This window comes from Eurosta solidaginis, chromosome X (genome assembly GCF_040869045.1).
Source record: "Eurosta solidaginis isolate ZX-2024a chromosome X, ASM4086904v1, whole genome shotgun sequence".
In the NCBI taxonomy this organism is placed as follows: domain Eukaryota; kingdom Metazoa; phylum Arthropoda; class Insecta; order Diptera; family Tephritidae; genus Eurosta; species Eurosta solidaginis.
Genome location: NC_090324.1, coordinates 9,928,646 through 9,951,931, shown reverse-complemented (window position 1 = coordinate 9,951,931; position 23,286 = coordinate 9,928,646). Strand labels below are relative to the sequence as shown.

General features: G+C 42.7%; 1 protein-coding gene across 9 annotated transcripts in view; it reads left to right on the top strand.

Annotated features, from left to right (window-relative positions):
* The window catches only part of Wnk (Wnk kinase), a 1,618,425-nt gene that overhangs the window by 710,333 nt on the left and 884,806 nt on the right, over positions 1–23,286 (top strand). For all 9 annotated transcript variants that reach the window (XM_067757833.1, XM_067757832.1, XM_067757831.1 and 6 more), the window contains one exon: positions 6,983–8,471. In XM_067757833.1, the coding sequence (XP_067613934.1) occupies positions 6,983–8,471 (1,489 nt within the window). The remainder of the gene's footprint in view (positions 1–6,982; positions 8,472–23,286) is intronic.

The window sequence follows — 23,286 nt, the reverse complement described above, 5'->3', positions numbered from 1 at the left end:
ATGGATAATGGTGGAGATATGTAGATAAGAGTGGTAGCAAACACGTTATATGCAAAATAACGTGGGATCTTCAATATTTGAGAAACCCGAGATAAGCGGTTTTCTCAAAAGATGTTAGGGTTGGACGCAAGCAACGTAATTACGCATTTATTTACGTGCTGGAGTGCGCAGCTTTTAAGATTGTTGGTGCTTGGAATGTGTAAAACACATGCATACAAACCGGCGTTTCTATGTATATGCACCTCAGCAACTAGTGGTGTTGTATGTATATACGTAATTGGGAAATTTCAAATATGCAATTTATTAAATTTGAGAAAATTTTCGTATAAAATTTGGATTTTCGTTAACTTTTTTAAACGCAAGTTAATTTAGGAGATTGTTTGGTCTGCTAGTGCAAATAGCGTGAGTTACATTCAATTTGTAACTAAATGAGTGTATTTAGCGACCTTTTTGATTTAAACAATTATTTATTTTGCCGGCTTTAGGTCAATGTTAAATAAAACACATATGGTTTTGTTTATCTCCAATATATTTCGGCTACACACCGGTAACCGTCTTCAGGGCAGACTGTTGACAAACATAAACCATTTAAATTATAATTAAAATCACATTTTTAACAAATAATATATTTAAATTTTAACAAATAATAAAAATCAACATTAAAACAACAATACTGTTTACATACATTTTATTTACACGTCTGCACTGCGTGACGTCGAGTTGTGTACTGTCTGTTTGTGAGTAAATGTTTGTATAAGTGAGCGATATGATGATCGGAGTCCGTTTTATAGTTTAATCGTCTATTAGTCGGAGTATTTATAATATGCAACATCTCGAGAGTGAAGCGCTTGCTGTATTGTTGCTCTTGTTGTAGCATCTTTGTGTTGTTGAAATCTGGCTCGTGCCGGCTGTTTGCACAGTGGGCCATAAGTGCTGTTTTGTGGTTGTTAGTTTGGTGACAATATTTATAGTCGGATTTATGTTGTGATATCCTAGTTTTCAGTTTGGACTTTGTTGTTCCTACGTATATACTTTGGCAAGATTCGTCGTTATTACCGTTGCATGGAATTTCATACACCACATTGCATTTTTCTATTAACGGTACCGCTGATTTTGTTTGATTGAAAATTTTTTGTTAAAGTATTCGTTGGATTGTGTGCTATTTTTATTTTTTCTTTGTCATAACATTCCGATGCAGTTAGCCGCTCTGATAATTTGGGTATATATGATACCGACTTATAGATCATGGGGTTTCTTGGTACACTTTTTGTATCTGACTGCACTGCCTATACTGACATAAATAAAGTTTTAACCAGACATACACATTATTACCACAACAAAATATTAAGCTTGCTAATAAAACATAAACATAAAATATTGAGACGACTAAAACAACCGACGGAAACAGCAACAATAACCCTTAAAGAGCAACTAGGAGAAAATTATTTTCAAGAATTTATGGATAGGGAGAATAATGTTTGGAAAAAACTTACAACAAAAATAAAAAAGCCCCAAGAAACAAAATTCGAAAAATTGCGAGCCAACCGCAACAACCTTTTTACCAACAACACCAATCATGAAGATTGGTTTATAAATAAAACAAATGTAGATGTACCACAAGAAGTAAAAGCTTTGTTAGCGAAGGGACCAAAATTCGCCCTACCTACCAATAATAAGAATTTTCCTCTTTTTAAATACATAGCGGAGGGAGAAGATTTAATACAAACTATGCAAAACAAAGAGCAACAAGAAGAAGCGCGTATGAAATTCTCTTTGTTAGTGAAGAACCACACAACAACACATAAGCCCAGTGCAATAGATAATGCAATCACAGATACAGTGGTACAGGCGCGGAATTTCATGAGCAAAAATAAAAACATTAAAATACTTACATCTGACAAAGGAAATAAAACGGTTGTTTTGGAGATTGACGAATATAATAATAAAATGACGGAGATTTTATCTGGCTTGACTACATATAGAATACAACGACAAGATCCTACATCACGTTTACAAATTAAGAATAATAACCTAGTAGATAATTTATTTAAAATGGACCTTATTTCGAAAGCGGAAAGAAATAAGCTTACCACAACAACGGCACTACCCCCAAGAATATATGGTCTACCCAAAACACACAAGAAGGGAACGCCACTTAGACCAACATGTTCAGTAATTGGATCACCATCGTACGGGCTGTGTAAATATATTGTAGATATACTGAAAAATATAACAGCGGAGTCCACATATAAATTCAAAAACACATTAAATTTAAAAGAAAGAATAAATAACACTTATATTAATGATGAGGAGAAACTTATATCTTTTGACGTGGTTTCACTCTTTCGAAGCATACCGGTACAGTTAGCACTAGACGTTATATCAGAAAAATGGCCAATTATACAACAACATACGAAGATACCGCAGAAATTATTTATGGAAATAGTTACTTTTTGCATTAAGGATAATCGATATTTTAAACATAAGGATACAATTTGCACACAATTAAAAGGGTTAACGATGGGGTCACCATCTTTCCCAGTGATAGCCGACATAATAATGGAAAAACTTTTAGAAACTACATTAAGAAAACTAGGCCAGAAACCACGACTAGTCACAAAGTATGTCGATGACTTATTCGCAATAGTGAACGTAAATAATATTCAAAACACGCTCGAAGCGCTTAACTCCTTTAATAGACATATTAAATTCACAATCGAAGAAGAACAGGATGGAAAATTGGTATATTTGGACTCTGTAATAAATAGATATGGCAATCAACTAAAATTAAAATGGTATAGGAAGCCGACGTCATCAGGACGAATCATCAACTTCAATTCCAAGCACCCGAAGTCGATGATAATGAATACGGCAACGGGCTGTATACGAAGGATGATGCAGACTTCAGATGAAATTTACCATAAAAAATAGAGAAGGAAAGAATGTATTTATTAAGGAACAGCGACTTTCCAGTTAAAATAATCAAAACATTGTTAAGGAAATATAAAAACAATAACAGTCAAAATATACCAAGAAACCCCATGATCTATAGGTCGGTATCAAATTACCAGAGCGGCTAACTGCATCGGAATGTTATGACAAAGAAAAAATAAAAATAGCACACAAACCAACGAATACTTTAAAAAAAATTTTCAATCAAACAAAATCAGCGGTACCGTTAATAGAAAAATGCAATATGGTGCATGAAATTCCATGCAACGGTAATAACGACGAATCTTGCCAAAGTATATACGTAGGAACAACAAAGTCCAAACTAAAAACTAGGATATCACAACATAAATCCGACTATAAATATTGTCACCAAATTAACAACCACAAAACAGCATTTATGGCCCACTGTGCAAACAGCCGGCACGAGCCAGATTTCAACAACACAAAGATTCTACAACAAGAGCAACAATATAGCAAGCGCTTCACTCTCGAGATGATGCATATTATAAATACTCCGACTAATAGACGATTAAACTATAAAACGTACTCCGATCATCATATCGCTCACTTATACAAACATTTACTGACAAACAGACAGTACACAAATCCACGTGTTGTTGTTGTTGTTGTAGCGATAAGGTTGCTCCCCGAAGGCTTTGGGGAGTGTTATCGATGTGATGGTCCTTTGCCGGATACAAATCCGGTACGCTCCGGTACCATAGCACCATTAATGTGCTAGCCCGACCATCTCGGGAACGATTTATGTGGCCACATTAAGCCTTGAGGCCATCACAAATCCACGTCACGCAGTGCAGATGTGTAAATAAAATGTATGTAAACAGTATTTTTGTTTTAATGTTGATTTTTATTATTTGTTAAAATTTAAATATATTATTTGTTAAAAATGTGATTTTAATTATAATTTAACTGTTTTATGTTTGTCAACAGTCTGTCCTGAAGACGGTTACCGGTGTGTAGCCGAAATATATTGGAGATAAACAAAACCATATGTGTTTTATTTAAGATTGACCTAAAGCCGGCAAAATAAATAATTGTAACTAAATGAATATACATATGTACATATGCATATGTAAAAGCCAAAACAGAGGATGCTAGCGTAAGCTACGAGCGAATAAACTATGTATGCCGTGTAATTGTGGAAAAGGCAACCCGCTATTCGCAAGATAGCTTACTGGAAGAGCATATATATATACATGCGTATATGCGCATATAACGGTTCCCTTTAACTATAACGGACTTATATGCTGATATATGTATGTTCTGGAAAAAGGTCAATGGACTTACGTTCGAATCCAGACAGTTCTCATGCCGCAACAAGTATTCCTCGCTTGAACAATTTTTCCAAACAACCCCGCCAACAAGATGCCCGTGACCGGCCTTTCGCTTTTAAATATGTCCACTGGGGAATCTTCGGGAAAGCGCCACCAGCGATTTGCGTTGGTTAACTAAATTTGACCAACTTTCGATCCACTTTAAACTTTCACTTTTTTTTTGAGATTTGCTATAACGGCTGGAACGTTTGATTTCACTGCCAGGTAATTATTCAAACTGGACAAATAATAAACTTTTCCTTTGACTTTAAAAATTTGTGAACACACGCGCAAGTTAAAAGTTCGAGTGAAAAATTTAGAGATGGAGCGATAGCGATATATGAACAGTGTTGTGTTGCGACTGATGAATTTGGCTCGCAAGGACCATAGGTCGCTGGTTCATATCCGGCTCGAAGGACCAAATGTTTAACGCATTGACACAAATTGGTTTTTAATGTAATTCTAATTATTTTATTGAATTTAATACTTAAAACTAACAATTGGAAATTAAAGGCTGATACATCACACAGCAAATATGATGATGTAAAAGATAGCTAATTCCACAAAGGAAAGAAAATTTAATGAAATGAAATTTGAATAGTTAAGTTGAATAAGATAATTCGGGATTTAATCCGTCTTGCGAGCGCGCAAGGGCTAGGTGGGATTCGAGAACCAATCTCACGCGAATATGGTGGTGACCGCGCAAGGGTTAGATTAAGTTAGGGGATTACCGCAGCGCAAGTGCTACCTCGGATGATTGATATTTACAGATATAACTTACGGTTGTGGGTGAATACTTCCTTTTCTTTTCCCTGGAGTTGGCGTAGGTAATGATGTTCGTACTCGCTCCGTAATTAATGATACGGTGATTATTTAATATTGGTTGATGATATCTGCTTAGCGTTCCACGTAAACAAGAGAGCGAGTTAATGCATTGCACTTGTATTTATAGCATAGATTAGTAAAGGAAAGCAATTCCAACACTGTTGACTGGAAGCACTGGATGGCAACTCCAGTCTACTCTACCGCCAGGGTTGTATTAACGCAAGTCATAACTAGTGAATTGAACGCAAGTCACTTGGAGAAGTGATCGCAAGTCACAGACGGGTGGTTAGGTGAAAGTATCCAGTGACGGATTTTAACAAATAAAAACTCTTTGCCTTAATAATAACATTGTTAACTAATTTCCCGTACCTAGTTAAATGGTATCAAATTTCCAGTACTACATAGTTGAAACTTTTAAGACTTTTCAATGGCTAATTTGAGAACTGTGGCTAAATTAAATTAATGTGAGTTTTGAAATGTACACATTTTCTCTAAAACAAAGTATATGAAAAAAAGCGTACCGTTACTTTGTTAAAACGAAAGCATGTGTGATATTTTACTTTACCAAAGCAGTAATACCTAAAAATACACTTAATTTTTGATTGTGAAACCTTTTCTTGTTTTTTTTTTTACATATACATCTTACAGTTTTCTGGGCGACAACCTTAACAGGTGTGATAACTTACATAATTAGGCAATTCACAGCCTTCTATTCAAATGAAAACTTTTCGTAGGAAATCATGGAAACAACCTGAAATTGAAGATTTTACAACGAATTCGACAAATTTGTGAATTGCAAAATTGTTTGTAAACCAAGTAAAGAATATTAAAATTTGGTCAATTTTTTTTGGTCCTTTCTTTAGATGAATTTTGGTCCCAAATGAAAACATGGTGTGGCAACCATGGTCCCAATGTATGTTTTATCACAGTGCTGGTTCTCTTTTCCTTTTTCTCTCTAAAAAATGGCTTTAAGCTATAAATTATATTTTAATTAAATAAATTCACTTACTCTATGTGAAAGTTTTTCGCTACGAAATAAAATTTAAATATTGTACAATACAGCAACTCTTATAACCCTTTAAACTGATAAGGGTACTCAAAGTATGCCTTAAAGATTGTAATATAAATTCATGATTTTATGAGTGGGATTTTCGAACGTATATTTTGTTTGGCATATCAGCTCTGAAATATTTTTCTTGCCATTACTGTTGTTGTGGGAATTCTCTTCAACGTATTTAAAAATAAACTTAAATGAAATTTCGCATACTTGTTATTTACTCACACTTAAAATTTGGTCAATTTTTTTTGGTCCTTTCTTTAGATGAATTTTGGTCCCAAATGAAAACATGGTGTGGCAACCATGGTCCCAATGTATGTTTTATCACAGTGCTGGTTCTCTTTTCCTTTTTCTCTCTAAAAAATGGCTTTAAGCTATAAATTATATTTTAATTAAATAAATTCACTTACTCTATGTGAAAGTTTTTCGCTACGAAATAAAATTTAAATATTGTACAATACAGCAACTTTTATAACCCTTTAAACTGATAAGGGTACTCAAAGTATGCCTTAAAGATTGTAATATAAATTCATGATTTTATGAGTGGGATTTTCGAACGTATATTTTGTTTGGCATATCAGCTCTGAAATATTTTTCTTGCCATTACTGTTGTTGTGGGAATTCTCTTCAACGTATTTAAAAATAAACTTAAATGAAATTTCGCATACTTGTTATTTACTCACACTTAGGTAAAATATTGATATTTATCAAATCTTATTTTGAAAGATATTATGAATATCGAGTAAACAAACTGCTGACATCTCATGGCCATGGAAAAATTAAAACTTATAACAATTTTTTACTTATTTTATTTCAGGGGATTTATTACTCAAATCAGTTCGGGTGATCCAAAATCAACTATTAAAGCGCCAATAAGCTGTAAACTGGGGAGTTTACGAGTACAGCGTTTTAAGGATGAATGCACTTGCTCTCGTCACGTTAGCGGCAATAGGCGTCACAAGTTTTATCGTTACCAACAATTCCTTAAACATTATTCAAAAACTAGAGTTATAAAACCTGCAAGCATCACCTCAACAACGTTTTTGAAACGAGATACTAAAATACCTAGTATTTTGATTAGGACAATACAAAGATTTTCAGAAAGCTCATTGATTCAGATTAGTAGCCAAAAAAAGACCTCAATCAATAACTTTGTTTTTAGTAAAGTTAGCGCTGTTATTCTTAAACGAAACGAAACATCTGCATTTAATGATTATGACTTCACGAAATCGTTGGTTGACTCGTATATTTATATTGACTCTACACACCGTAGACCAAAAGGATACACTGTTTCCTCCGTGTCAGCAATAAAAGCTTTTGACAAGTATTATCAACTAGTAGGTTCTAAACAAACGCTTACTAATTTAAAGGCTTGTAAGCAGTATCAAAAGCTGAAAGAGTCCTTTAAGGTAAATACGAATGGAGAAATTTTGTCTATTTTGATTAATGAACAAGAAAAAACAGTTATGGAAGATGCAAAAAAAGCAAATGAGGTTTTACCAGTTCCCGCCGTACGTCGCGTAGGCACTATTTCATTCGAAGATAGCAAAGAAAAATCTATCAAAATGCACCAAGAGTTGGACTTAAGTCTTGGAAAAACATCAGGAAAAAACTCAGAAAAAAACATATGTGATGTTCACTCATCACCATCCTTGGAGAACAATACTACTCAACCATCACAATGTTCATCTGTTCAAAAGTTTAATCCCATGAGGTTTATCAGAAAAAATGTCGATCAATCGAGAAATACTAATATTAATTATTTAGAGTTTGAAACAGAGTTCCCTCGCGACTATGATGATAATATTGAAATGCTTTCTCGGGAAGCCGAGCACTTAGAAAAACAGTTTCGAACTCCTATTCGTAATTGCCACACAGACGTTCAGACAAATAATGATATTACATTCTCCAGTGAACCTCAACGCGATAAATCAAATCCTACTGTAGCAACAACTGCAAGAAGACGTGTAGGCTTCAAAGTAGAAGAAAAAATTGAAGAGCTTATTGCTCAAGATGTGCCTCACAAACCAATTTCCAGCGCTGGACGAGATAGCTTTGAGGATGTAACACCTCCAATATCAGCATCAATCGAAGTTTTATCTATAAGCAATTCTAAAACTAGTGCTACTCAGCCGATAAATACAATAAAAGCTGCTCATAAAGATGATGATGATGAACCAGTTGCTATGTCACCTTGTGGTCGGTTTTTTAAATATGACAAAGAGGTAGGACGAGGATCTTTCAAAACTGTGTATCGTGGATTGGATACTGAAACAGGAGTAGCAGTGGCATGGTGTGAACTATTGGTAAAAAAACATTTAGTGTAAAATTTACAGCAGCGTTTCCTTATATAATACGGAAAGTATAGTTCTCACGTTTTGTTTCATTGTTGTTGTAGCTTCACTGAGTTCACTGAGGACCTGCTTTTTGGCTTCATCCGGCTGTGTTCTCAGGTGCCGTATTTCCTCACAATGCTTACGGAGATTACTTCTTAAGCCCCTGGGCGGTGTTTGCTCATCAATCAGATGTCTGTTGGGATGCCCAGGTTTCTGGGTATTCAACAGGAACTATATGGTTAGCATTTCATTTCTCTCCCTAATGGCGAGTATTATCGCCTCATTATGTAGATGGTGTTCTGGGGACATAAGAAGACAACCCGTGGCGGTTCTGAGGGCAGCATTTTAGCAGGCTTTTATCTTCTTTCAGTGAGTAGTCTTTAGGCTTGGCGACCATATCGGAGACGCGTAGCATACAATCGGCTGGCCAATTGCTTTGTAGGTAGTAGTGAGTGTTTCTTTATCTTTTCCCCAAGTACTGCCAGAGTAGTATGTAAATGTCGGTTCCAGACCAAATGGTGCAAGGAAAAATGGTGCAAGGAAAAGTATATACACACCGACACACATATATATACAGCAAAAAAATCGCCGCTAGGTGGCGCATCCGTTTTTTCGGTTTGTGTTCTGGCTGATCTTCCGGTTCCGGTTTGTGTTCTGGCTAATCTTCCGCTAACTGGTGCATAAGAAAAAGCTTAGTGGTGTATAAGAAAAAGCTTAGTGGTGTATAAGAAAAAGCTTAGAGCTGTTTACCTTTAGCAGAGCTTAGGCGTAAACATGACAGCATATAAATTATCTAATCTAATATATCTAATCTAATATATCTAATATATATTATAAATGGCAAAGTTTGGATGTGAAGATGTTTGGATGTTTGGATGTTTGTCCAGACGTTTGTCTTTGTGACTCAATCACGCAAGAACGGCTGGACCGATTTGGATGAAATTTTGCACACATATAGCCAATAGTCTAGAAGGATCTACTAGCTATATATTTTTCAAAAGGGGCGTGGTCTCCGCCCCCTAGGAACAGTTATAATTTAATTATTATATTTTTTCGTCTTTGCGACTGAATCACGCCAGAATGGCTACACGGATTTTGATGAAATTTGGGACACAGACAGTAGTCTACTAGCGAAATTTTTTTCGAACATGGAAAGAGGAGTGGGGGTCCCACGAACCCTTCGAGACATTATTTTTCAATAATTTTTACACATTATAACTTTACGTATACTGGCCTTCACCAATATCACAGACTCAAGGGGTCAAATAAGTCGAAGGCTTACAAAGTAAGCAGTGACACCCTCCGCCCTCCCCCCTTTATCTCCCCCTTTGGTGTAAAATCTATAAATTGTTATAACTCAATATAAATTTTCTCCTAAATCAATAGTTTTTGGTACCTGGTACATGCAGAACGAGATCTAGACAATTTTGGAGGAACGATCAGTGGTCCTCTCCTCTACTCCCGCCATCCGCCCTCCATCAATTGTTTTTATTAGCACGCTTTTATTAGCTTTACCTGTATGTTTCTACGTAACTTTTTATTCGCTCCAATGCGCCTGCTGCGTTATTAACATTGGTTTTATAATTAGCTTCACCTTATTTGTAATCCCGTAAGGGTCATATCACTATCTGTATAGTTTTCGGGATCCGTCCGGGATCCCGTCGGGGTTATTTTGGGACATTTTCGGGACTATTCCGGAATCATTTCGGGACTATCTCGCGATCATTTGTAGACTCTTCCGGCATCATTTCTGGATGGTTTTCGGGATCCGTCCGGGATCCCGTCGGGGTACTTTCGGGATCATTTACGTACTTTCGAGAGATAAATTCTTGATGGTTTCCGGGATCATTACGAGACTTTTTCGGGGTTATTTTGTGTCGCTTTAGGCATCATTTCTGGATGGTCCTCGGGATTCGTCCGGCATCCCGTCGGGGTCATTTCGGTACTTTTTCGCGACTAATACGGGATCATTCGGCATCATTTCTGGATGGTTTTCGGGATCCGTCCGGGATCTCGTCGGGGTCATTTGGGGACTTTTTCGGGATCATTTGGGGGCTCTTCCGGCATCATTTCTGGATGGTTTTCGGGATCCGTCCGGGATCTCGTCGGGGTCATTTGGGGACTTTTTCGGGATCATTTGGGGACTCTTCCGGCATCATTTCTGGATGGTTTTCGGGATCCGTCCGGGATCTCGTTGGGGTCATTTGGGGACTTTTTCGGGATCATTTGGGGGCTCTTCCGGCATCATTTCTGGATGGTTTGCGGGATCCGTCCGGGATGTCGTTGGGGTCATTTGGGGACTTTTTCGGGATCATTTGGGGGCTCTTCCGGCATCATTTCTGGATGGTTTTCGGGATCCGTCCGGGATCCCGTCGGGATCATTTCGGGACTTTTTCGCGACTAATACGGGATCATTTGGGAACCCTTTCGGCATCATTTGTGGATGGTTTTCGGGATCCGTCCGGGATCCCATCAGGGTAATTTCGGGACTATTAGGGGATCATTTGGGAACCTTTCCGGCATCATTTCTGGATAATTTTCGGGACCCGTCCGGGATGCCAACGAGGTCATTTCGGGACTACTTCGAGATCATTTGGGATACCTACCGGCATCATTTCTGGATGGTTTTTGGGATTCGTCCGGGATCCCGTCGTGGTCATTTCGGGACTTTTTCTCGACTAATACGGGATCATTTGCGGACCCTTTCGGCATCATTTCTGGATAGTTGTCGGGATCCCGTCACGGTCATTTCGGGACTTTTTCTCGACTAATACGGGTTCATTTGGGGACCCTTTCGACATCATTTCTGGATAGTTTTCGGGATCCGTCCGGGATCTCGTCGGGGTCATTCGGGGACTTTTTCGGGATCATTTGGGGGCTCTTCCGGCATCATTTCTGGATGGTTTTCTGGAACCGACCGGGATCCCATCAGGGTAATTTCGGGACTATTAGGGGATCATTTGGGAACCTTTCCGGCATCATTTCTGAATAATTTTCGGGATCCGTCCGGGATGCCGACGAGGTCATTTCGGGACTATTTCGGGATCATTTGGGATACCTACCGGCATCATTTCTGGATGGTTTTTGGGATTCGTGCGGGATCCCGTCGTGGTCATTTCGGGACATTTTCTCGACTAATACGGGATCATTTGCGGACCCTTTCGGCATCATTTCTGGATAGTTGTCGGGATCCCGTCACGGTCATTTCGGGACTATTAGGGGATCATTTGAGGACCTTTCCGGCATCATTTCTGGATTGTTTTCGGAATCCTTTCGGGATCCCGTCAGGGTCATTTTAGGACTTTTTCGGGGCTAATACGGGATCATTTGGGGATCCTCTAGGGGTCGTTTCGTGACATTTTCTGTTTTATTTCGGGATCATTTGGGGACCCTTCCGGCATAATTTCTTGATGGTTTGCCGGATCCATCAGGGTCATTTCGGGACCATTTTGGGATCATTTGGGGACCCTTCCGAGATCATTTCTGGATCCGTCCGGGATGCCGTAGGAGCTATTTCGGGATTTTTTGTCACTTTTCCGGGATAGTTTTTGGATCCTTCCGGAATCATTTCTGTATGGTTTTCGCGATCCGTCGTTGATTCCCTCAGAGCCATTTGGGAACTTTTTCTGGAGTATGTCGGGGTCATTTGGGGACTTTTTCGGGATCATTTGTGGGCTCTTCCTGCATCATTTCTGTATGGTTTTCGGGATCCATTCGGGATCCCGTCACGATCATTTCGGGACTATTAGGGGATCATTTGAGGACCTTTCCGGCATCATTTCTGGATAGTTTTCAGAATCCTTTCGGGATCCCGTCAGGGTCGTGGTCATTTCGGGACTTTTTCTCGACTAATACGGTATCATTTGCGGGCCCTTTCGGTATCATTTCTGGATAGTTGTCGGAATCCGTTCGGGATCCCGTCAGGGTCTTTTCGGAACTATTGGGAGATCATTTGAGGACCTTTCCGGCATCACTTCTGGATGGTTTTCGGTATCCGTTCAGGATCCCGTCGGAATAATTGCGGGGCTTTTTCGGGATCATTTGGGGCCCTCCCAAGAGGGTTAGGGGTGCGTTCGAGATCCCGTCAGGGTCATTTCGGGACTTCTTCGGGACTATATCGGGATCATTTCTGGATGGGTTATGGGATTTCGGGATCTGTCCGGGATGCCGTCAGGGTCATTTCGGGACTATTAGGTGATCATTTGAGGACCTTTCCGGCGTCACTTCTGGATGATTTTCGGTATCCGTTCGGGATCCCGTCGGAATCAATGCGGGACTTTTTCGGAATCATTTGGGATTCCTTCCGGCATCATTTCTGGATGGTTTTCGGGATCCCGTCGGGGTTATTTCGGGACCTTTTGGGGGCTAATACGTGATCATTTGGGGATCCTCTAGGGGTCGTTTCGTGACTTTTTCTGTATTATTTCGGGATCATTTTGGGACCCTTTCGGTATAATTTCTTGATGGTTTGCCGGATCCATCAGGGTCATTTCGGGACCATTTTGGGATCATTTGGGGACCCTTCCGAGATCATTTCTGGATCCGTCCGGGATGCCGTAGGAGCTATTTCGGGATTTTTTGTTACTTTTCCGGGATAGTTTTTGCACCCTTCCGGGATCATTTCTGGATCTGTGCGGGATCCCATCTGGGTCATTTCCGGACTATTTCGGGATCATTTTGGGATCCTTCCGGAATCATTTCTGTATGATTTTCGCGATCCGTCGTGGATCCCCTCGGAGCCATTTCGGAACTTTTTCTGGAAAATGTCCGGATAATTTGGGGACCCTTCTTGGATATTTTCTGGATGGTTTTTGAGATCCGCCCGGGAGCCCGTCAGGGTAATTTCGGAAACTTTTCGGGATCATTGTGGAACACCTTCAGGGATCATTTCTGTGTGGTTCTCTGGATACGTCTAGAATCGTGTCGCTGTCATTTCGGGTTTTTTTGGGACTATTCGGGGAACTTTTGGAGACACTTTCGGGGCATTTCTGGATGGTTTTCGGGATCCGTCCGCGATAGCGTGGCGGTCATTTCGTAGCTTTTTCTGGATAATTTCGGGATCATTTGGAATCCTATCAGGTTATCAGCTCATTTAGTTCTTTTTTTTTACTCAATTACAAAAATAAAATGCATTACACAGAAAACAAAATTTTAAACAGATAATAAGCAGGCTAACGCGAATAGCCCATATATTTAAATTTCTCCTTGCGGACGGGGCCGCGGGTAAAGGCTAGTTTATATTATAAATGGCAAAGTTTGGATGTGAAGATGTTTGGATGTTTGGATGTTTGTCCAGACGTTTGTCTTTGTGACTCAATCACGCAAGAACGGCTGGACCGATTTGGATGAAATTTTGCACACATATAGCCAATAGTCTAGAAGGATCTACTAGCTATATATTTTTGAAAAGGGGGGAGGTCCCCGCCCCCTACGAACAGTTATAATTTAATTATTATATTTTTTAGTTTTTGCGACTGAATCACGCCAGAACGGCTACACGGATTTTGATGAAATTTGGGACACAGACAGTAGTCTACTAGCGAAATTTTTTTCGAACATGGAAAGAGGGGTAGGGGTCCCACGACCCCTTCGAGCAATTACTTTTTAATAATTTTTACACATAATAACTTTACGTATACTGGCCTTCACCAATATCACAGACTCAATGGGTCATATAAGTCGAGGGCTTACAAAGTGAGCAGTGACACCCTCAGTTCCACCAACCCCCCCCCTTTATCTCCCCCTCTGGTGTAAAATCTATAAATTGTTATAACTCAATATTAATTTTCTCCTAAATCAATAGTTTTTGGTATCTGGCACATACAGTTTATAATTAGCTTCACCTTATTTGTAATCCCGTAAGGGTCATATCGAGACCCTTCCGGGATCATTTCTGGATTGTTTTCGGGATCGGTCCGGGATCCCGTCGGGGTAATTTCGGGACTTTTTCGGGACTATTTCGGGATCATTTTGGGACCCTTCCGGGATAATTTCTGTATAGTTTTCGGGATCCGTCCGGGATCCCGTCGGGGTTATTTTGGGATATTTTCGGGACTATTCCGAAATCATTTCGGCACTATTTCGCGATCATTTGGGGACCCTTCCGGCATCATTTCTGGATGGTTTTCGGGATCCGTCTGGGATCCCGTGGATCATTTGGGAACCCTTTCGGCATCATTTCTGGATGGTTTTTGGGAACCATTTCGGCATCATTTCTGGGTGGTTTTCGGGATCCGTCCGGGATCCCAACAGGGTAATTTCGGGACTATTAGGAGATCATTTGGGGACCTTTCCGGCATCATTTCTGGATAGTTTTCGGGATCCGTCCGGGATGCCGACGAGGTCATTTCGGGACTATTTCGGGATTATTTGGGATACCTACCGGCATCATTTCTGGATGGTTTTTGGGATTCGTCCGGGATCCCGTCGGGGTCATTTCGGGACTTTTTCTCGACTAATACGGGATCATTTGCAGACCTTTCCGGCATCATTTCTGGATAGTTGTCCGGATCCGTTCGGGATCCCGTCACGGTCATTTCGGGACTATTAGGGGATCATTTGAGGACCTTTCCGGCATCATTTCTGGATAGTTTTCGTAATACTTTCGGGATCCCGTCAGGGTCATTTCGTGACTTTTTTCGGGATCATTTAAGGATGGCTTTCAGGATTCGTCCGGGAACCCGTCAGGGTAATTTCTGGACTTTTCCGAGACTATTTCGGGATCATTTCTGGATGGATTTCGGGATCTGTCCGGGATGCCGTCAGGGTCATTTTGGGACTATTAGGTGATCATTTGTGGATCTTTCCGGCATTACTTCTGGATGGTTTTCGATATCCGTTCAGGATCCCGTCGGAATAATTGCGGGACTTTTTCGGGATCATTTGGGGTCCCTTCCGGCATCATTTCTGGATGGTTTTTGAGATTCATCCGGCATCCCGTCGGGGTCATTTCGAGACTTTTTCTCGACTAATACGGGATAGGTTGCGGGCCCTTTCGGTATCATTTCTGGATAGTTGTCGAGATCCGTTCGGGATCCCGTCAGGGTCTTTTCGGAACCTTTCCGGCATCATTTCTGAATAGCTTTCGGGATCCTTTCGGGGTCCCATCAGGGTCATTTCGGGACTTTTTCGGCAACATTTAAGATTGGTTTTCAGGATTCGTCCGGGATCCCGTCAGGGTAATTTCTGGACTTTTCCGAGACTATTTCGGGATCATTTTGGGACCCTCCCAAGATCATTTCTGGATGGATTTCGGGATCTGTCCGAGATGTCGTCAGGGTCATTTTGGGACTTTTTCGGGATCATTTCAGGATGGCTTTCAGGATTCGTCCGGGAACCCGTCAGGGTAATTTCTTGACATTTCTAACACTATTTCGGGATCATTTTGGGACCTTCCCAAGATCATTTCTGGATGGATTTCGGGATCAGTCCGGGATGCCGTCAGGGTCATTTTGGTATTAGGTGATCATTTGAGGACCTTTCCGGCATCACTTCTGGATGGTTTTCGGTATCCGTTCAGGATCCCCTCGGAATCATTGCGGGACTTTTTCGGGATCATTTGGGGTCCCTCCCGAGATCATTTCTGGATGGATTTCGGGATCTGTCCGGAATCCCGTCAGGGTCATTTAGGGATGCGTTCGAGATCCCGTCAGGGTCATTTCGGGACTTCTTCGGGACTATATCGGGATCATTTCTGGATGGTTTACGGGATCCGTCCAGGCCCCTTAAGGGTAATTTCGGGACTATTAGGTGATCATTTGAGGACCTTTCCGGCATAACTTCTGGATGATTTTCGGTATCCGCTCGCGATCCCGTCGGAATCAATGCGGGACTTTTTCGGAATCATTTGGGATCCCTTCCGGCATCATTTCTGGGTGGTTTTCGGGATTTGTCCGGGATCCCGCCGGGGTTATTTCGGGACCTTTTCGGGGCTAATATGGGATCATTTGGGGATCCTCTAGGGGTCGTTCGTGACTTTTTCTGTATTATTTCGGGATCATTTGGGGACCCTTCCGGCATAATTTCTTGATGGTTTGCCGGATCCATCAGGGACATTTTGGGATCATTTGGGGACCCTTCCGAGATCATTTCTGGATCCGTCCGTGATGCCGTAGGAGCCATTTCGGGATTTTTTGTTACTTTTCCGGGATAGTTTTTGGACCCTTCCGGGATCATTTCTGGATCTGTGCGGGATCTCATCTGGGTCGTTCCCGGACTATTTCGGGATCATTTTGGGATCCTTTCGGAATCATTTCTGTATGGTTTTCGCGATCCGTCGTGGATCCCCTCGGAGCCATTTCGGAACTTCTTCTGGAGTATGTCGGGATAATTAGGGACCCTTCCTGGATATTTTCTGGATGGTTTTTGAGATCCACCCGGGAGCCCGTCAGGGTCATTTCGGAACCTTTTCGGTATCATTTTGGAACACCTTCAGGGATTTTTTCTGTATGGTTCTCTGGATACGTCTAGAATCGTGTCGTTGTCATTTCGGGTTTTTTTGGGACTATTCCGGGATCTTTTGGAGACCCTTTCGGGGAATTTCTGGATGGTTTTCGGGATCCGTCCACGATAGCGTGAGGGTCATTTCGTAGCTTTTTCTGTATAATTTCGGGATCATTTGGGATCCTATCAGGTTATCAGCTCATTTAGTTCTTTTTTTTTACTCAATTACAAAAATAAAATGCATTAGACAGAAAACAAAATTTTAAACAGATAACTTGATAAGCAGGCTAACGCAAATAGCCCATATATTTAAATTTCGCCTTGCGGACGGGGCCGCGGGTAAAGGCTAGTTTATATTATAAATGGCAAAGTTTGGATGTTTGGATGTTTGAATGTTTGGATGTTTGTCCAGACGTTTGTCTTTGTGACTCAATCACGCAAGAACGGCTGGACCGATTTGGATGAAATTTTGCACACATATAGCAAATAGTCTGCAAGGATCTACTAGCTATATATTTTTCAAAAGGGGGAGGTCCCCGCCCCTAGGAACAGTTATAATTTAATTATTGTATTTTTTCGTCTCTGTGACTGAATCACGCCAGAACGGCTATACGGATTTTGATGAAATTTGGGACACAGACAATAGTCTACTAGCGAAATTTTTTTCGAACATGGAATGGGGGGGGGGGGGGGGGGGGTTCCCATGACCCCTTTGAACAATTACTTTTTAATAATTTTTACACATTATAACTTGACGTATACGGGCCTTCACCAATATTACAGACTCAATGGGTCAAATAAGTCGAGGGCTTACAAAGTGAGCAGCGACACCCTCCGCCCCATCTACCCCTTCTGTTGTTGTTGTTGTAGCAATGCTCGCCCCACCTAATAGCCGCGACCGACCACAAATTGTCATCAATATCCTCTAACGGGAGTCCAAGGAAACTTGCCGTTTCAACAGGGGTGGACCATAAGGAAAGGGGTGTTAGAGGCGTTGGTTCCACATTACAATTAAAGAGATGGTTGGTGTCATGTGGGGACACATTGCAAGCAGGGCATACATTTTGTATGTCGGGGTTGATTCTGGATAGGTAAGAGTTTAACCTGTTACAGTATCCAGAACGAAGTTGAGCAAGAGTGACACGCGTTTCCCTGGGGTGTATGCGTTCCTCTTCTGCGAGTTCTGGATATTTTTCTTCAAGTACTGGATTCACCGGGCAATTCCCGACATAAAGGTCCGACGCCTGTCTATGGAGTTCACCAAGGACCTGCTTGTGTTTTTCCGCTTCATACGGCTGGGTTCTCAGGTGCCGTATTTCCTCAAAATGCTTACGGAGATGATTCCTTAGGCCCCTAGGCGGTGCTGGTTCGTCAATCAGATGTCTGTTGGGATGCCCAGGTTTCTGGGTATTCAACAGAAACTGTTTGGTCAGCATCTCATTTCTCTCCCTGATGGGGAGTATTCTCGCCTCATTATGCAGATGGTGTTCTGGGGACATAAGAAGACAGCCCGTGGCGATTCTGAGAGAAGTATTTTGGCAGGCCTGTAGTTTCTTCCAGTGGGTGGTTTTTAGGCTTGGCGACCATATGGGTGACGCGTAGCACGTAATCGGCTGGCTAATTGCTTTGTATGTGGTCAAGAGCGTTTCTTTATCTTTTCCCCAGGTACTGCCAGCAAGGGATTTGAGGATTTTATTACGGCTCTGAATTCTTGGAACAATTGCGGTTGCGTGCGCACCAAAATGTAGATCCTGATCAAACGTCACACCCAAGATTTTGGGGTGTAGGACAGTCGGTAGCGTAGTGCCATCGACGTGGATGTTCAATATGGTCGACATTTGGGGCGTCCATGTTGTAAATAAGGTCGCGGAAGATTTAGTCGGTGACAATGCCAGGTTTCGCGAGGCGAAAAAACTGGAGAGATCAGGGAGATAGCCGTTTATTTTATTGCATAGCTCATCGGTCTTTGGGCCTGGGCCTGTGGCCATTATTGTGCAGTCATCGGCGTAGGAAACGATTGTGACTCCTTCCGGTGGTGAAGGTAGCTTAGATACGTAGAAATTAAACAAAAGCGGGGATAGGACACCACCCTGTGGCACCTCTTGTTTAATTCTCCTTTGTTTTGATGTTTCGTTTCTGAATTGCACCGATCCCTGCCGACCACCCAGATAATTTGCGGTCCACCTTTTAAGACATGGGGGAAGGGTAGACCCTTCCAGGTCTTGCAGTAACGAGCCATGGTTGACCGTATCAAAAGCTTTTGATAGGTCTAACGCTACGAGTACTGTTCTATGGTGGGGATATTGATTCAAACCGCAATTTATCTGGGTGCTAATGACATTTAGCGCGGAGGTAGTGCTATGGAGTTTTCTGAAGCCTTGCTGATGAGGGGCTAGCTGCAAATGTGCTTGGAAATAAGGGAGCAAAATGGCTTCAAGCGTCTTTGCCACTGGCGATAGGAGAGATATCGGACGATATGACTCACCTACGTTAGCTGGTTTCCCAGGCTTTAGCAGCGGGACAACCTTGGCCATTTTCCATTTCTCGGGTATGACAAAGGTGGAAAGAGACAGGTTGAAGACATGCGCTAAATATTTGAAACCCTCTTTCCCTAGGTTTTTAAGCATCGGCATGGCTATGCCGTCTGGGCCCACTGCTTTGGATGGTTTAGCGCGACCAATGGCGTCCTCAACCTCTCTAGCGGTGATGGTAATTGGTGACGCGCTGAGTTTGTGTTTATGTGCGTGTCTATTGGCTCTCCGTCTATCTTTGTCGACCGTAGGATGCATTATATATTGTCGGCAGAAAGCGCTCGCGCATTTTTTCGCATCCGACAGCACCTTATCGCCAAAGGCGATGGCAACTTTGTCTTTGTGCTTAGTCGGATTCGATAGGGACTTCACGGTGGACCAAAGTTTGCCTACACCGGTAGAGAGGTTACAACCTCTTAGGTGCTCTTCCCATTTCGCCCGCTTGTGTTCGTCCACAAGCAATCTGATGCGTTGGTTTATATCCCTTATTTGGGGGTCGCCTGGATCAAGCTGTCTAATAAGGTCGCGTTCCCTCGCTAAGCTCGCGGCCTCCGCCGGGAAGTGGGGCCGGATTTCGGGAATTCTCCCGGCGGGAATGAAATGTGCCGAGGCGGATTCAATGACCTTACGGAAGGCACGCTCCCCTTGGCGGGCATCAGTCGGGATAGGGAGGGCAGCAAAGCTGCTGTCTGTTGCAGATTTATATTCTTCCCACTTTCCTTTTTTGAAGTTTATGAAAGTGCGTTTTTCGGTGACGATGAAGTCGGCGGTACGCTCGAACGAAATAAGTATGGGCAGGTGGTCGGATGCCAATGTTACCATCGGCTGCCAGTTGACGCAGTTTACGAGTTCTGCGCTCACGATTGAGATATCTGGCGAGCTATGACAGCTTCCTACCATAAGTGTGGGGGCGTCTCCGTTTATTGTGCAGAACGTCGTTTCGTCTATTTGATCCGCCAACATCTCACCCCTACTGTCCGCCCGCAAGTTTGAATGCCATAGGTCGTGATGGGCATTGAAATCGCCTAAGATAATGCGATTGTTGCCAGTGAGTAAGGCCTCGATATTAGGGCGGTATCCACTGGGCCAGCAGGTGACAGGAGGGATGTAGATGTTGATGATCTCTAGATTTGCATCGCCTGGCCGGACAGATAGGCCTTGACGTTCTAAGACATTGTCACTGCGGTCGATGCCAGGATCAAATATATGATATTGCACAGAGTGGTGTATAATAAACGCGAGGCCGCCTCCATTTCCGCTCTCGCGGTCTTTCCTGTGGACATTATAACCAGAGCAGGTCTGCAATGCAGATCTTGCTGTGAGTTTAGTCTCTTGAATCGCAGCAATGCGGATGTTGTGCCGCTTCATGAAATCGACTATCTCCGTAATCTTCCCAGTTAGTCCATTACAGTTGAACTGCAGAATTCTGAAGTGCATGAGGGGTGACGCCGCCACTCTAGGGGTAAGTGAGGGGTGACTACGCCTGGGTTGTGGAAGGCCAGGACTCAATTGCTGTTGTGGCCTTGGGACTGGGCGCCCTTGGGCAAGCATTGGGGTACCCGGATGATTTGGGTTTGCGACCTGGCAACATGGCGCGATGAAACCCGTCGAGGGGTTGCCGTCGCGGAGACCAGAACATCTGGGAAAGTGGCACCACCCAAGGCAGGAGCTGCATTGAGCGGATGTCGCAAACCTATATATTCTGTGCTGGCAGACGGCGCAAACGGAGGCAGGGACTAAGAGTCTGTTTCCCTGACCTGCACGATTGCTGCCAGAAAAGAGGGGGGAGAAGAAGACGGGGGCAGGGGCTGATGCTCAGCATTGCTACCAGCTCTACTACGAAGGTAGTAGTTATGAGTGGTATCAGCTGTTTGAGTTTTTGGCGCCGTGGGGCGCGAGCAGCAGCGGGTACTTGTTGTGGCTTGCTGAGCAGCGAAGCTGCTGGAAGGTAGTGGGGATACGCTTAGGCGTAGACTACGGGACGCCCTTGGGCGTGAGCAGCAAGGAGCCACAAAAGATTTATAAAAGTTACGTGGACGTCGGGTTTTGGGATCAAGCCCAGAACAACCTGTCCGATGCAACCATCCCTTGCACGAGACACACTGAACAGAGTATGACCGTCCTAAAAAGATTCTTTTCTGGAAAATGCAGCAAAACCATTTCTCAGGACCGGGGTCAGGAGACGGACCCGGATTGGGTTCGATACCTTCCCGGAGTAAGAGAATATGTAGCAGTCCTGCTGCAAGGAGCTGCTGGGAGGATGACAATTTGTGGGAGGGACGAAACAAATTAAATGGGGTCACACTGAAATGACAGTCCTTGGTCGGGAAAAATCCCGAGTCGCTCCGGTACATAGAACCGACTGCCTTGGGAAGCGCTCTCCCCCTTCTCTTCCCCTCTGGTGTAAAATCTATAAATTGTTATAACACAATATAAATTTTCTCCTAAATCAATAGTTTTTGGTATCTGGCACATACAGATCGAGATCTAAACAATTTTGGAAGAGCGATCAGTGGTCCTCTCCTTCTCCTCCCGCCATCCGCTCTCCTCCAATTGTTTTTATTAGCACGCATTTATTAGCTTTACCTGTATATTTCTATGTAACTCTTCATTCACTCCACTTATTAAAATGTTTCTACAATTAGCTTCGCCTTATTTGTAATCCCGTTGGGGTCATATCGAGACCCTTCCGGGAACAATTTTGGCTGGTTTTCGGGATCCCGCCGGGGTCATTTCGGGACTTTTTCGGTACTATTTCGGGATCATTTTGGGACCCTTCCGGGATCATTTCTGTATAGTTTTCGCGATCCGTCCGGGATCCCGTCGGGGTTATTTTGGGATATTTTCGGAACTATTCCGGGACCATTTCGGGACTATGTCGCGACCATTTAGGGACCTATCCCGCATCATTTCTGGATGGGTTTCGGGATCCGCTCTGCATCCCGTCGGGGTATTTGCGGGATCATTTGCGTACCTTTTAGAGATAAATTCTTGATGGTTTCCGGGATCATTACGGGACTTTATCGGGGTCATTTTGGCTCCCTTCCCCTTCCGCCATCATTTCTGGATGGTTTTCGGGATCCGTCCGGCATCCCGTCGGGGTAATTTCGGGACTTTTTCGGGATCATTTGGGGTCCCTTCCGGCATCATTTCTGGATGGCTTTCGGGATCCGTCCGGGATCATCTCGGGACTATTAGGGGATCATTTGAAGACCTTTCCGGCATCATTTCTGCATAGCTTCCGGGATCCGTCGGGGATCATTTCGAGACTATTAGGGGATCATTTGAAGACCTTTCCGGCATCATTTCTGGATAGTTTCCGGGATCCGTCGGGGATCTCGACGGTGTCATTTCGGGACTTTTTCTCGACTAAGACGGGATCATTTGGGACACCCTTTGGGCATCATTTCTGATGGTTTTCGGGATCCGTCCGGGATCCCGTCAAGGTCATTTCGGGACTTTTCTCGACTAATACAGGAATATTTGAGGACCCTTCCGGCATCATTTCTGGATGGTTTTCGGGATCCGTCCAGGATCATTTCGGGACTATTAGGGGATCATTTGAAGACCTTTCCGGCATCATTTCTGCATATTTTCCGGGATCCTTCGGGGATATCGACGGGGTCATTTTGAGAATATTTCGGGATCATTTCTGCATAGTTTCCGGGGTTCGTCCGGGATACCGTCGGGTCATTTCGGGACTTTTTCGGGATCATTTGCGGTCCCTTCCGGCATCATTTCTAGATGGCTTTCGGGATCCCGTCGGGGTCATTTCGGGACTTTTTCGGGATCATTTGGGGTATTTTTCGGCA